Source organism: Plectrocnemia conspersa, unplaced genomic scaffold, assembly GCF_051122295.1.
Source record: "Plectrocnemia conspersa isolate PC_06_02 unplaced genomic scaffold, ASM5112229v1 ptg000001l, whole genome shotgun sequence".
Classification (NCBI taxonomy): domain Eukaryota; kingdom Metazoa; phylum Arthropoda; class Insecta; order Trichoptera; family Polycentropodidae; genus Plectrocnemia; species Plectrocnemia conspersa.
In genome coordinates this window covers 14354179-14369746 of record NW_028277165.1, presented here as the reverse complement: position 1 = coordinate 14369746, position 15568 = coordinate 14354179, and the positions used below count along the sequence as shown (strand labels likewise).

The following is a 15568-nucleotide window of genomic DNA, read 5'->3' as shown; positions in this document are numbered from 1 at the left end:
ACAATACAATCAAAAATATTTTCCGTTGTTAATTATTCTAAAATTTGAACATTTTCGGTTGCACACTAGCATGCTTAACTACAATATATTTTAGTTTATTATCAATTAAAAATTTTAACTTCGAAATAATTGACTAAATTATAATGACGAATAAACTTCATTACAATTATACAAATTTACAGAACAAACTATATTGCAATACCTGATTTATACGCTATTAATATTTCTCTGACTATATCTATATATTTTTTTTATATAAATTTACAATAAATATTTTACATCAAATTAAAATTATTTTTTCAAACCATCAAAAGTTATAAACGCACACATAAATATTTGTCAAAACACTATACAGTACGATACCACTAAAATATTTTTTATCGATCGATTGATAATCATTCTTAAAGATAAAAATCTCGAAAACGAAAATACATTTAAAAAATTTTGCACTTATATTGTAAATAAATTTCAATTATTAAAAAATAATATTTGCACAAAATAAAACTTGGGTAACAATTCACAAAATGACATGTGACATTAAATGCTAGAAAAAAAATATTGCAAAATTCTTATCTGACTCAAACATATGAAATAATGTAAAGATTTAAATAAATTCACACGAAGACGATGGAATAAAAGTAATTACATACATCTAAAATATAATTGTCCTAATCAGGATGTGCAAGTCCCGTCAGCCGGCCGCATCGGTATCTATTGTGTTTGTATACGTTTTATTGTTAATCTTGGCTCATTTTTCAAACGACTTGCGACTTATTGGATCTAGACGAAATGAACGACCAATCAAAAAATAGTAATTAAATCCAGTTTTAATACAAATGCCATAAATGTAATCATATCTCTCATTGTTTGTACCAAAGTAATCATACATTTGTATTACTTTTAAGAATTGCTTTTAATTGGAGTGTTTACCTATAAATGCTAAATTCACTGCAGGAAAAATGTCACCTCGACATTTTTGTTTGAAGAGGACAAATAAGGACTAAAATTTTGAGGAGGACGTCTGGACACCTTACTTTGAGTAGTACTGTATAAGATATATCTACGATTTGACAGTAGTGTTTATAAATTCTCCGCGCGCGGTAAGTCCCGGTTGGTAAAAACTTTATTTTATCGATACAAACTGTAAAATGTTCACATTGAACTTTTAAAAATTAAAATACTTTACAAAAAATGCATATATGTTAAAAATAAAAAAATATGAAATATATCATATAACATATCTAAAAATATATATGGCCCGTTTGACCACACAGCGAAAATTTTTAAAGGTAATATTATATTTTAGTATAGTATGCTTCGCAACGAATTAAATGTCTTCAAAAAATTCAAAATGATAATATTTTCTAGTAAAAAGAGAGAAATAGCCTCAAAACTATATCACATCTTGTCCTTGTTCGCAAGTTTTGTTTGCAGAGATATTTATTTTTAAGATAAGATTTTTTTATTACACAAAAACAAAAGATTTTTAAAATAAGTAAATATTAACAATAACCACTTTTTAAATATCCCCATTTAACATATAAAACGCAATTCTTAAATGATATTTTTTTAATATTTATAGTCACTTTTGGCGTTCTTTACAAAGTATTGGGATAGGCGGACTGGTTATAAAAACTTAGATCTGAATTCAAACATTTATTTTACCTGTTTTGATTCGGCGCACCAATTGGTTCATTGTGATGGTGACCGACTAGGGAAAACCCACCAAAACCTCAGTTTTCACTAGCGAAATTTGCGAACATTTATGGCTTATGCGAAGCTGACTTCAACGCACATTATGATATTGTTTCGAATATCAACATTTTTACCTTAGGCTTTGTTCGGTTATTTTTTATTAGACAAGTACTATTTTTATGAAAATTGTGTATCAAATATTTAACTAACGAATGCGCCTGATACAACAGTCAATGTGCAGAAACTGACTATATTAAAGTAAATATTAAAGGAGTCAGTCAAGAAATCAGCATCATATTTTTGACAAAAATGTGCAACGTGGGTTTTAGCTAACGTGCATACCTATATTTGATATTTAATAATAGTTCTGAAACGAAAATACTACATAGTTTCTCATAAAATGCCAGTATTTTGACTAATGTTAAAACGCAGAAATGCGAAAATGGTCATTTGCGTTATAAAACAGCATGCTTCTTTGGTCTGGTGACAAATAATGCAATCAACTCACTTTTAATGGAAAATGCTTGAAAAACATTTATCAGATACCGGTACATGAGAGAATATAAATATTATCTATTTTTATTTTCCACAGAATTATTACATAGTACGCGGGGATATGATTCCCTAGAATGGCATCGGTAAGTGTAATTGTGAAAGCGCTTCTTCAAATTGCTCCGTAGGGTATATACACAATCTGGAGATTCTGTAAGAACTTCCTTTTTGTAAATTAGCTAATTACCAATTATTGAATTTGCATGTATTGTTTGAAGTACAGCATGAAAGATCAGGAGTAAAGGTACTTTAGATGTTCCCACCCGCTTTTTACGATTGAGCATAGGCCCTTACCCACTGGCCTATTAGCGACTCAAAGCTGCAACAGCTGTAGGCTTCGCATAGTTAGCTGTGCGCCAACAAATTCCTCCATCTCCGTTCTTGACCAAAGGTGTCAAGATCGACGACTGTGGCTAAATTCCCAGTCACAATTAGAGTTGATGGTTTCCCAGCATCACTATCTATGTTGGAGATGGAGCAAGACCAATAATGTTGGACAACTCAACAACAATCAATATAATTATATACAATTGTTTTTATTTTCTCATTTTTAATTCACCATATATTTATAGTAACTACAAAATAGATTAAATATCTAATATCAACAATAAAATACTAAAAATATATTTTTTTAAATCAGAACAAATCAAAAATAAAATTTAAAACCCAAAATGTTGATGGTCAGGTATTTACACATACTCACTAGCTGCGGTACATTACGATAGTGAGGGACCGACAGCTAGTTTCATATAATTTTAAATCACAATAAAAATTCCATTCAAATAATTTATTATAAAACGCAGTTTTATAATTATAACTCATAGAAATTACCAAAAGTATATATTGAGTTCAAAAAATAAAACAAGTCATTTTCATGTAAAAAAGACATAATCCATTTCTTGTCAGATTTTAAAAAATTTTCACAACGATTTTTAAATAAAATTAACTTTAGGTACATTTGGACAAGAGGATATACTCTTTATTTTAAGTGCACTTCAAAAATATTTATTTAATGAAACACACCCTTAAATATATAATTATGTACTTATTTGCCAAAATTAAATATTTCATTTTAGGCGATTTAATTTGATTCATAAATATAAAATTTACTCTCCTGATTGTGAAAGTAAGTATCATATCGAGTTTTGGCGAATAAGCACTCAATTATTACTATTATATTATATAAAAATTGAAATAAATATAAAATGACAAAATATATAATAGGACAAATTGTTAATTAAATCATAAATAAAATTATTAAACACCACATAACATATATTTGTGAAATACAAAAAAATCACAATTCTCTATTATCAATAATAATTGCAACACGGCAATTTCACAAGAAATTGAGTGAGCGAGGTTTAAGTGTTGTTTTTCTCATGTAGTGATACGCCTGTGCCGTTAAATCTAACTGATCTTTCGTCCTTCCGCAGAGGACTTGCTGCCACTTATCATCTAACTGTAATGATAAATACATACATTATATATAACAATAAACTAATAGATGATTGTGAGAAAAACATGGAACAAAAAAAGACTTGCCTCTTCGCTTTTTTCATGTTCGGGCATATCACCAAATTTTATGGATCTTACAGCGGATGAACGGATTACGGGAGAATCGTAAGCATTATACTGTGAATACAACACAAAGCTCAACAACACAATAAGCAAAATATAAACCAATGCAAAGCAATAACATTTTATATATTTATATAACCTGTTATTGAAACATTGTTAACACGATTTGGTTATGGTTAAAAAAATGGAATAATAAATAAAAACTTCATGAAAAATATTTATTTGTGAAAACGAAATCGGAACAATGTGGACATGGAGAACATGGAGCAATACATTATTGACAGAAACATTGGTTATAGCATCATAACTATGAAATAAAGTTATATGACTGACTTTATATAAATCAAACAGAAATAAACAAAATAAATAATAATATCGAAAAAAACATCAAGACTAAAATAAATAAATAATAAAACACTACAAAACAACATAATGAAATAATAGAAATTCTGAATAGTTTAAAATAATAATAATAATAAAACATATCACACAACATTTACTGTTATACAAAACAATAATTGCCAACACCGGAATCTGTCAATATTGATGGGTGACAAGTGAGAGGAATGGATAGCGGGAAAAAGATTTAAAAATACGAGCCGCAGTCAAACTACGATGACCGTGAATTTCAATACAGTTAAACTGTATCGCACATTCGCAAAATAAAAAATTAAATTAAATCATTGTTATATTTATGTTATGAAGAAATATTGTTTGGTATCGAAATTAGTATTGATTAGTCATGCCATTTATTATAAGAGTAAAATAAAGGTATGTTAAGAGAGTTTAGTAGTTTAAAAATAAATATAAAAAAGATGACTGGAAAAATATTTGTACTCTAGATTTGGTTGAAACAATGCGCATAATATTAACAATGAAAAATAAAAACAAATAAAAAAATGACTTAGTTCTTTGGTTTTCTTTATATGTAAGTACTTAATAAAAAAAATGAGGCACCTTGGGTTTAATCATAGTTAATAAATAGGGGGGTTAGAGAAGAATCGACTTTAGCGAGGACAAAATTAGATTTTGCCACTTTGATTTAACTGTTAAAAATAGATACACGTTTGAATAATAAATCCCGACATCCACGATTGATTAGATTTAATTTAATGATTAAATAAAAATGATTAATGATATATTTACACACGAAACCGATGCGAGTTGCCATTATATACACGAGTGATGTGAAAAATGTCTAGAATAACTAAAATTAAAACTAATCTATCATTTACAAAATACACGCGCGTTAAGTACAGATACAACCTGATTGTATAAATATTTTATAGAATAAGAACAACCGATATAAACGTAATAAATAATCTTTCATCATATATATTTTATTAACACGTAGAATATTTTAAATTATAACAAAACACTATATTCAAGTATAGTAATTATCTGTGCATATATTATTATTTATATTTAAACGTGAAATACTAAAACACAAAAATATATACAACTACAAAATGGCAGAAAATTCTGACCAAAATTCGTCCGGATCGTTTTTGTCAACGGGCGATTCACGTTTGACGCTGCTATGGACCCACGTGTTAATATTCTCATTTTTATGCATACTCTGAGCCTGAGAAAACTTTTGCGACAAGACACTGTCGATCGTAGTGATGGACGGTTTTTGATTTGTCACTTTGTGGATGTGATTCGCAAAAGCGTCTACCAAAGTAGCTCTGGGAACTAACATATTGTTCACTTTATTAGTGATGTTTCTCAAGCAGTTGGGGTTTACTGTAGGAGGTTTAGCTTCATAGTTTCCATAAATAGCTTTAAAACGATCGGCATTCAACCTAGAAAAGCTTTGTCCCGTCTGTGAGTTACCGTCGTCTAAAATAGAAAACGTTTCGCTCGGTTCTATTTTGATTAGACTTCTACAAAATATTGGGCCTTCAGAGCTACCGTACCTATGCGGATTAGTATCTATATGTTCCTCTTTAATATTGCTAATCGAGTTAGAGTGGTATGCGTCATCTAATTTATGGGTTAGATTCGGATACAAGCCGAAATCATAATGGAGAAAGTTATCAGGGTGGGATAAAGACTCAAAGGAAGGTTCCTCGTGTTGTACCTTGAAAGAATTGTTGGCTGACGAAATAGTTCTTTTCTCAGCTTTAACAAGGCCCGAATCCGGCGTATCGTCCAAGCTTAATATACTGTGTAAACTTGTCGACTCGTCTCCGATGTGCTTCGAGATAGACGCCGGTGAAAACATTCCAGTAGAATCCAAAAGAGTTTTGCTCTACATATGAAAATAAAATTATTATAGAAAATATTCTAAAAAATTTAACTGATATCCACAAAACAAACAACTAACCGGTGTTTCAATTGCAAATAAACTCGTAACTTTTTGATCATTGTGCGAAAATGACGCCAAAGTGTCTGAAGAATGAGGAGTGCTTGTCCACACATGCGCCAGAGCTTTTCTGGCACGCTTATGAGAGATGCTCGGGATAGCGTTTTCTTTTCCGTCTCCTGTCGACGTTTGATTCGTAGAGTTTCGAGCGGCTTCAGATGATATCCGCTTGAGAGAAGCAATTCCAGAGTCGTATTGCATCTACAATTTCAAATAACATGTTATAAATAACTAATAATAACTGAACCACTTTGTAGAAAAATTATCATTTAGTACTTTTTTGATTAAAAATTATTTAATCGTCCTTCTATAAATAATTTCTTATAAATAAATCAAAGTACCTGATCGTTTTGAGCAGTCGAATTTCCATCTAGTAACGTTATCTCGCTCTCGGTAACATATGTAGTATCATTCATCTGCGAACTACAAGTGCTCTCCTCGCGTTTTATCATTTCAGTTATATCCGCAACTAGATTACCCGGAGAGGAAAACGCCAAGTTTATTTGTCCAGATTTTTTCTCCATTTCGGCCATGGCGTTCTTGAAAGGCGTCGGAGTTCTGAAACGTTAAAAAAAACATTCAAATAAACACTAATCTTTCGATAAATATTACCACCATAATATGAAAAGTAAACTACCTCGGAGAATAATGTAGCATTTTTCTCGGAACAGGTGTGATGTGACTGGAACTGTTGGTGGACCCAACGCTCAAGTTCGGTGTCGGCGTATGCAACGGACTCACTCCACATTCCCTCATTGATTTCGGTGAATTTTTCTTCTCGGGAGTCATTGTCAATGGAACGTCGTACAGAGATAATCCGAAATTGTTTGGGCTGTTGAAAAATTGCGACGGACTAAACGGTAACTGTTTTATCGGCGTGATCAGTTTGGGCATTGTGACCGGTTCTTCCGGTAACGATATTTCAGGCTGTGTGGTGCTGACGTTGGACTGTAACGATGCATTTTTACGCATTCTCGCCCTGCGTAAAATTGGAGGAGGTGACGAACTTCTGACTGAAGTGTTTATATTAGGCGATATACTGCCCGGAAATATATCCACATGATTGGTAAACGTGCTTTTAACTATAAAACAAAATAAATACGACAATCAAAAATATGTTAATATACACATATTTAATTTAAATAAAAAAAAACATACCAGGTGAACTTTTTCTACTATCGCAAGCAATTAATTTTTTAGCAATATTCAGCATCTGCGGTGACATGTTGCTCTCCAAGGCGTCGATTCCGACGATCTTAAACGGCGATTCGTTCAAGATGTCGTGATTAGATTTTGACCTAAGGGGAGTTTCCGTTACGTTTTCAGCCTCGTTTTTATTTGCACTGTTGACTTTGTTCTTAAAGATCTGCTTGAATTCTCCGTACTGCTTGTTTAATCGTTCTCGTTGCTCACTCTTCACCGTCGAAGATTCTTCGGCATTGGACGAATAGCTGTGGCAGCTATTGGACATTTCAAAAAACTCAGTGCTCCACTCCTATATTAAAATTAAAAACTTTGTTATTATGAATAATATTGAATAAAAAAACACATTTTGCAAATATGTACATACCTCATAAACAGCTTTGACGTCCGTGATAGGTACAATATGAGGCGTAGCTGATCTATTTTCAATGTTCGGTTGTGCTTGATTGTAATATAAAGATTTGTTTTCGTTCATCGTTTGTCGAGTGTAGCAGTTGTGATCGTTTGCGAAAGTATTAACTGAAGTAATCACAGGTGATAGTGTACCGTCATCCATAGCGACGTCGGGAACCATAACATCCATCGAGGGTGACTTTTTCATCCGAAGGTGTTTTTTACGCATAGAATATGTAGGTTCTTCTGTGTCGAACTTTCGGCGCATCGTTGAATTCCAATGGTTCTTTATGGCATTGTCGGTCCTACAATATCAAAACAAAAACGATTAATTAAGCTTTAGATTTTGAGGTTTAATATTCTAAGCACACATTTCGTGTTACTCACCTGCCAGGTAGTAATTTGGCGATTTTCGCCCATTGGTTTCCGAGATCTTGATGCGCTTTGTATATTAATCGGTCTTCGTTTTCAGTCCATGCGCCTTTATTGATTCCAGGGTTGAGGTGGTTGTGCCATCGCTCTCGACATTGCTTTCCTATCCTTCCCTGGAGATGCCGCGCAATCAACGTCCATTTTTTAGGACCGTATTTATTTACAAGCTCTACAACTTTCTCGTCTTCCTGAAATTTTAACGATAAAATAAGTAAGGTCCGTCCACACGCGGCGAGTGTTTTAGGAGAGTATTTTTCTCTAAGTTTTATTAAAATTTCTTCGTGCGCCTCCAATACACACGTCCAAAATAATCCGTTACACAACAAGGTCGCGCGCGTATTTAGTCAGATCTCGAGAGGCGCGAGAAAAAACACATCTCACCTTTGGCTTTCAACCGTATGTGTGTCTCTATGTGACGAGTTGAATGAAATCGCGCAGAGCGACCGTGAAAGAATCGACGGTATGCAAACACATGTCTACGGCCATTGCTAATTTATTATTCGCACGTTTCCATTGAACTTTTTTTCGCTCGTCCTGACCGGTCGGCGAATAACATGCATGCATACCACTAGCGCGCTCACACGCGGGTTCGAGCTATGGCAAAGAGGAGGAAAAAAACAATCTCAACATTGCGTCATCGCCGGCACCAGCTGATTGCTAATTTTGTTTACAACGCGGACGATAAAAAAATTCAAAAAGACTATCGTTAAAGTAGCGCACCGGTCAAATAATCGAAGAAATATACTCACTTCCTTGGTCCACGGCCCCTTGATCAAATCGGGGTTGACCACCTTGGCCCACCGCTGCTGGCATTGCACATCCGACCTGTCGGGAAAGCTCTGCGACACCGCGTACCACTTCTCCCCGTGGACCGCCACCAAGCGCTTCAGTAGGGTGTCCTATAATGCATGAATCAAAATAAATATCGCGGCGCATACTAATCGAGTCGTTCATCCCCTAAAAAATGTAAGTTTCTCATCCCCGTCACAATGGGCATCGTTTACTCGACGACGACGATGACGACGACGCGGCAAACTAGTTTCTCGATCGACCCCAAAGGTGGTGCGCGTATAATAAATTAGGGGAGAGTGCATTCACTGCAGCCCTCTAAAAGTTAAGGTCTCGGGAATCGAAAGCAGGTAGAATAATTTGACTCCACTCCGAGACGAAGCGAGATTCGATAGCCTCGATACGAACGACGAAAAAAATATCGTAATCAAAGTCACACACTGTGAAGTTCGAAGACCGAAAAAGCTTCATAGAACATAAACTCGCTTAGATACATACAGATAAGCTGTTGTTTAAAAATTATAACGGAGCGCGATAATAAATATAAGCGAATGGTAGGTACCTCTTGCTTGCTCCATCTCCCTTTGTTGATGTTCTTTCTGACGTTCAAGTTCTTGACAGAATCGTCGTTAGTTGTAGAGTCGTCCGACGATTCCTCGCTAGTTTCACTTTCGTTAGTCTTACTGCGAAAGACGAGAGAAATAAACACATTAGCGAGTAAAAATGATTAAAAAAATATTGATTTTTGACCAAAATCCACAACGCGATGGTTACAGCATCGCCGCGGAATGTAGAGGATACCGACGACTATTATTCATCTCGCGCGGAGCAGAATTCGCATCACAATGAACGCGGAACGATCAGATAAAAATCGAAAAAATAACCACCAAGGCGCAGACGACTATGATTATGACGACGATAACTACACAGCGACTATGAAAATGTGCGTATATTATGTAGATGTGGAACGGGACGCTGTACGCCCGCGGGTCATCCCAAATCTGATACGCAACTTACAAAAACGTGCCTAGAGATGAGAACAATACGTGACTGTTTGACGCCTTGCATCCCTCGTACGCGGTCAGAGATGACTGTGGCGTTTCCGATATAATGAAATTACAATAGGTATTTGTTAAACAAAAGTTTTCAACAAAGTGACCAGCAGAAGTTCTTAGACAAGACCCTACCTATAAAATCGGTGTTCGGATTCTTCCGGACAAAAAATATTAAAATAAAAATGTAAGGTTAAATTTTAAACTTCCGAGTTCAATGTAGCAATCGACTTGAATTAAATCCAATGAATCAATATTTTTACTTCGTGAAAAAACGGTTTATCCGTGTTTTAAAATAACCATTTTTATAGTATTTTGATTATTTTTATAACATTTTTAACTAGTTGACGTCTATAAAAACGGACAATATAAAATGTTAATTTCATAACAAGTAAATATTATAAAAGTAACGCAAAACTATGCAGTAATGGAAATAGGCCTTTTAGACGAGTCAATAGAAAAAAGTTGTTTGAAGAAGTTATGCGAGGGATTAATTTTATTTCATGTCACTACTATTATGTTTTATGAAGATCCTTTCGAACGGATTTATACAAAGATGCCGCTTTCGATAATTGAAAGAGGTTGTCATCCGCATATTCAATAATCATAATACATGTATGTAATAAAGATAAACTTTTGGCGCATATTAGAGAATGACTTTCAGTAAAAAAATATTTGTGTACACAGTCATTTTTATTTATTGATCACATCCGAAATTTGATATTATTTTTCAAAAAGTCCTAATCAATCTTTATTTAACATTTATTGTCCATTTTTATGGACTAGTTTAAACTTATATAAAAAATAGTAAAAATACCAGCAAAAGTTATTTTGGAAACCGAAGTAAAAATATCGATTCCTTAAATTTAATTCAATTTGATTGCTACATTGAACTCAGTGGTTAAAAATTTAACAATCCAAATGTTTACCTTTACTTTGTATTTTAATATAATATTAAAAATATTTTTTTGGTCCGGAATAATTTATACAGAAAGATCATACACGCAAAACACCGAACCTAAAAAATCACGTTATCTAAAAAAGTAAAACTTTAAAAATACTATTCATTATACAACACAAAAGTAAGTTTACTTATACTTAGTAATTTCATTAAAGCCAAAAGTATGTTTAAACATACTTTTGGCTTTTAATTGAATGTGTATTTTTTCATTTTGTCGTCTTTATACTTATTTTTAAAATGTATGTATATTATTGAAGAAATAATATTTTTTTTAAAAATGGTGTATGAAAATTATATTAATTTTAAAATTAAATTACTTTGAAAACATGATTTCTTAGTTTATTGACAATTTAGTAATTAATATTGAATATCTTCTTGAAGCTCAATAAGTAGAATTAAATTAATTCATAATTATAATAACGAAAAAGATATAGTAATATTTTAATATCAACCATTTGAGATATTAATTTAATATGTATTTTATTTTAAATTAATTTGCTTATAATTATCCTCCCCCACCCCCAATGACGTCCTTGGACACAAGATCTTTTATAGGAAATGCGGCGCTTTTTTAGGCAGACTGTACTGACATATAGATCAAACATTGTCATGGATATTTTTATTATCCTAGATACGAATATGTACGTAATAATTAACTCGTGATTGTGAATCACTGATGTACAGTATAACCAAAAACAACTACAGTCAAATTTGAATAGACAAGCTACATTTTGACCTTGAGCTATATTATTAAAATTATAAGGGGATGATGCGTTATCTGTATACCTGAACATCGGCCATTAACCCACTCTACGTATACCTGATTTTATGTACCTACATCTTGACTACGTTGCTTTTTAACATACAGAACGCCAAACAAAAAAATGCTTGGTATATATTTAAACTTAATCAATTTACCACAAACAAAACAAAACAAAAAGTTTTAAATCATGAACTTCCTTATTTTCGACTCGACTTCCGAATCACCACCGACGCGTTCCTGTCCCTTTTCCGGTCAAATGTTAAAAAACAATACACGCAAGTTAAAACATTCCGAGAATATTATCAAGACGAACGTTTACACGCGTTGTTGGAGGAGTGATGTTGAATTAAAACGTAACACACGTGTGTCTTCCCGCGCATTCTCAGATCGCTATATTGGCTATATGACGTCAGCTGATACGGCAACGAGGCACAGCTGACCGCCGAGAAACGTCAAAGAAGACACGCTCACCTTGCTGTTAGAGGACTATAAAAAAGTGACTCGGGGATGCGGAGCTTACTCTTCTCGTCCTCCATGCCCTCGCGCCTCTCCAGGTATTAGGGTAGAGGCGCCGCCTAGGACATCTTATCGGGACGAGAAAGACTCGACGGGTCCGTGGTCAGGAACGAACTGGCGGCAGACCCACCCTTTCTGCGGCGTTGGCATTCGGAGAATTATGCGCGCCAGGTAAAATGGCAAAAAGAGAAATTGTGAATAAAAAAGACTTGTGAAGAAAAAACGGACGCTTTTTATCGGTAATTAACTTGACAACACTAGGGAGAAAATATTGACAACTTTAAAAATAGCTGTGAGGAATTTTGCAAATGGACGCAGCACGTGAGACGCGCAGTCGCAGAGAATGAACCGATTCTCAGAAGTGGCACATTTGGCTGTGAAATGCACACATCAGGTAAGAAGACACACAATCCCACCAAACATCTTTAACATTAAAACTCTCCAGATTCTAGAAAAGTTAAATAGAATTTTTAGGGACACGGTCAATTGGGCGACGGCGATTGGGCGACGGTCAAATGGGCGATTCAAAATGGGCGACGGACAAATGGGCGATAGTCTTTTGGGCGACGGTCTTTTGGGCGACGGTCTTTTGGGCGATAGAATAATAATGCATTAGAAATAAATGTGATGCAAATCATGATCTTATATTTAATTAAATAATTAACATAATTTAATACATATTAAAAAATATATATATGTATATTATATATATATATACGTACATACGAAAATATAAGTAATATATTTTAGAATAGAATTAAAAGATGAAAACATTATTTGGTCTAAACAAAATATAATATACCCATATTTACTTATCATTTGTGCCTATGTAATCATAAAATATCACTTAAACAGTGATTTTTTTTATTCAAGAATTTTAGAGAGCTACCCGATATCATAAAACACTTAAAACACACGGCTTAAGTCGGTAATTTTATTATAAGTATACTACCTGATAAATGTTTATAGTGGGCCCTTACGCGAATTTTTTTTATGTTTTGAGCCTTGGAAACTACTCTGAGAACAAACCTTTGGAATTTCAAAAAATCGCATAATTTACAGTTATCTATTTTAAATTAGATAGGATAGTTATATATAAATATAATAACACAGAACTAACGCTGATAAGTGTTTATCGTGGAGTTTGCCCTTTACGCGATTTTTTTATGTTTTGAGACTTTTAAATTACTGTGAGAACAATCTTTTGGAATTTCCAAAAATCGCATATTTTACCGTTATCTATATTAAACTGAATAGGGTAGTTATATATAAATATAATAACCTAGAACTAGCGCTGATAAATGTTTATCGTGGGTTTTGCCCTTAACGCGAATTTTTTTTATGTTTTGCGCCTTGGAAATTAGTGTGAGAATAAACTTTGCGAATTCACAAAAATCGCATATTTTACAGTTATCTATTTAAAGCTAGATAGGGTACTTATATATAAATATAAAAACCCATAACTAGCGCTCAGTATTCTTTTGAATTTTGACTGAAAATGTTTGCAAAAAGTTTCGTTGCGTCTTTGAAAATTATTTTTGTCGTGGTTTTAAAACACTTTGTCACAGTGTCATTGTGTTTTTGGTAAAAAATTCAGTACAGCAAGAAAATAAGTATGTGTCTTTTTATTCACATGTGGGTTATATTTTATGTGCTATTTATAGATCTTTGGTTTTTATAGATCATTGTTGAGAACGACTAATTTGAGTTACCACAGTTTATGTTCTTCATAAATGGATAATTCAGGCATATTAAGTCAAAAAGACAAGGAAAAATATGTTTGGAATGGATATCTTTATAAAAAGAACAGACCAAAGAATTTTTATAAAAGTTTTGAGGTACAATAGAAAAAATATCATAGAATATTTACATGGTATTGCATATAATTATAAAATGAGTTAATAATTTGAAAATAAAATTGTTTTTAGCATTTAATATACTTTTTCGTTTTAATGTATATTTTATTAATATTTACAATAAAGCAAAGCGTGCTAGTTTTTTCTGTCGCCCATATGACCGTCGCCCAAATAACCATCGCCCAATTGACCGTCGCCCAATTGACCGGAATCGCCCATTTGTCCGTCGCCCAATTGTCGCGTACCGGAATTTTTAATGATTTTTATTCCGTAACGCAAATTTGTAGGACAGATTTGAAACATACGGTCCACTTTTTATTATAATATGCGTAGATATTTTCGATCCGTACATAAATATCTAGACTTTATATAATTTATCTTAAATTAAATGGTAAATTATGAATAAATGACATGTTGTATTGTTAAAAATACATAAATAAAAAAAATCATTTAATTTATACCTATTATTTTTGCATTAAAAATATTTGCTGACTTAAATTAATTACCTTCAAAATCCTATAAATACACAGTTTTATGAAAATTTAGCATCTGACAATGAAACAAAGCAGTGAAGGCGTATCGAGTAGTGACGAAAAATAACTTTTGATTATTGTAAAAACGAGTCATGTCCATGTGTTTGAGTGTAAATCAGTTTTTATTTTTATATATCGTATTTCTAAATGTAAAGAATAACAAATAAATTATTTTTTTTAATTAGGAAGAAAAATAGTTTTGTATTTTTTATGTCCATAAAACCAAATTTTACAGTAGTAAAATTTGGTTTTATGGACATATCTACTTTTCAAAATGAGATATTTTATTAACATTTGTCAGAATCAGTCAGAATTTTATTTAGAGCCTGGTCATAATTAATATGACCAGCGTTAATAAAATTCTGACCGAGATAAAAATTTTATTCTGACCCAAAGTTGATTTAAATTCAGACAATTTTTTGTTGCTTCTACGTATAAGTACAGTAACATTTTAAATACCCTACCCTATCAAGTCCTACAAAAAAGACTGATTAACCCGTTAACCACTTCATCCTCGGGACTATTTTTAAAAGTGATTAAAAATAATCACCTTATCTTATTGCGTTTTACTAGGTATGTAAGAAATAATAAATAAAAAAAGTTGAAAAGTATTTATGTATTCATAAATATTATTTATCAAACAGCAAATATCGACGTGTGTAAATGTGAATAGGTACCAAAAAAAACGTTAATGACAATACACATATGTGGATTTAATGTGAATTTTATACGAAAATATTTTACCATTTGGATATATAATACGCAATTCTGAATGGATAAGCTCTGAAAAAAATACAGTTCTGCTTTGTTCCCTAAATTATGAAATCATCAAGTAATAGAGCAAATATGTTCGAACAGTCTGATATTTTTTGCA

At 32.6% G+C, this 15568-nt stretch overlaps 1 protein-coding gene across 5 annotated transcripts in view; it reads right to left on the bottom strand.

Annotated features, from left to right (window-relative positions):
* Positions 1-3504: 3504 nt before the first annotated feature.
* Myb (proto-oncogene like protein Myb) overlaps positions 3505-15568 on the bottom strand; it is a 50980-nt gene continuing 38916 nt past the window's right edge. For 2 of the 5 annotated variants that reach the window (XM_088183765.1, XM_088183898.1), the window contains 11 exons: positions 9576-9696; positions 8974-9123; positions 8180-8412; positions 7767-8097; positions 7355-7691; positions 6834-7278; positions 6538-6754; positions 6158-6397; positions 5912-6082; positions 3793-3882; positions 3505-3709 (listed from right to left, as the gene is read on the bottom strand). In XM_088183765.1, the coding sequence (XP_088039891.1) occupies positions 3587-3709; positions 3793-3882; positions 5912-6082; positions 6158-6397; positions 6538-6754; positions 6834-7278; positions 7355-7691; positions 7767-8097; positions 8180-8412; positions 8974-9123; positions 9576-9696 (2458 nt within the window). In that variant the 3' untranslated portion in view covers positions 3505-3586. Of the gene's footprint in view, positions 3710-3792; positions 3883-4032; positions 6083-6157; positions 6398-6537; positions 6755-6833; positions 7279-7354; positions 7692-7766; positions 8098-8179; positions 8413-8973; positions 9124-9575; positions 9697-15568 lie in introns of those variants that run through there. The other 3 variants (XM_088183614.1, XM_088183689.1, XM_088183815.1) reach the window with 2 other exon arrangements.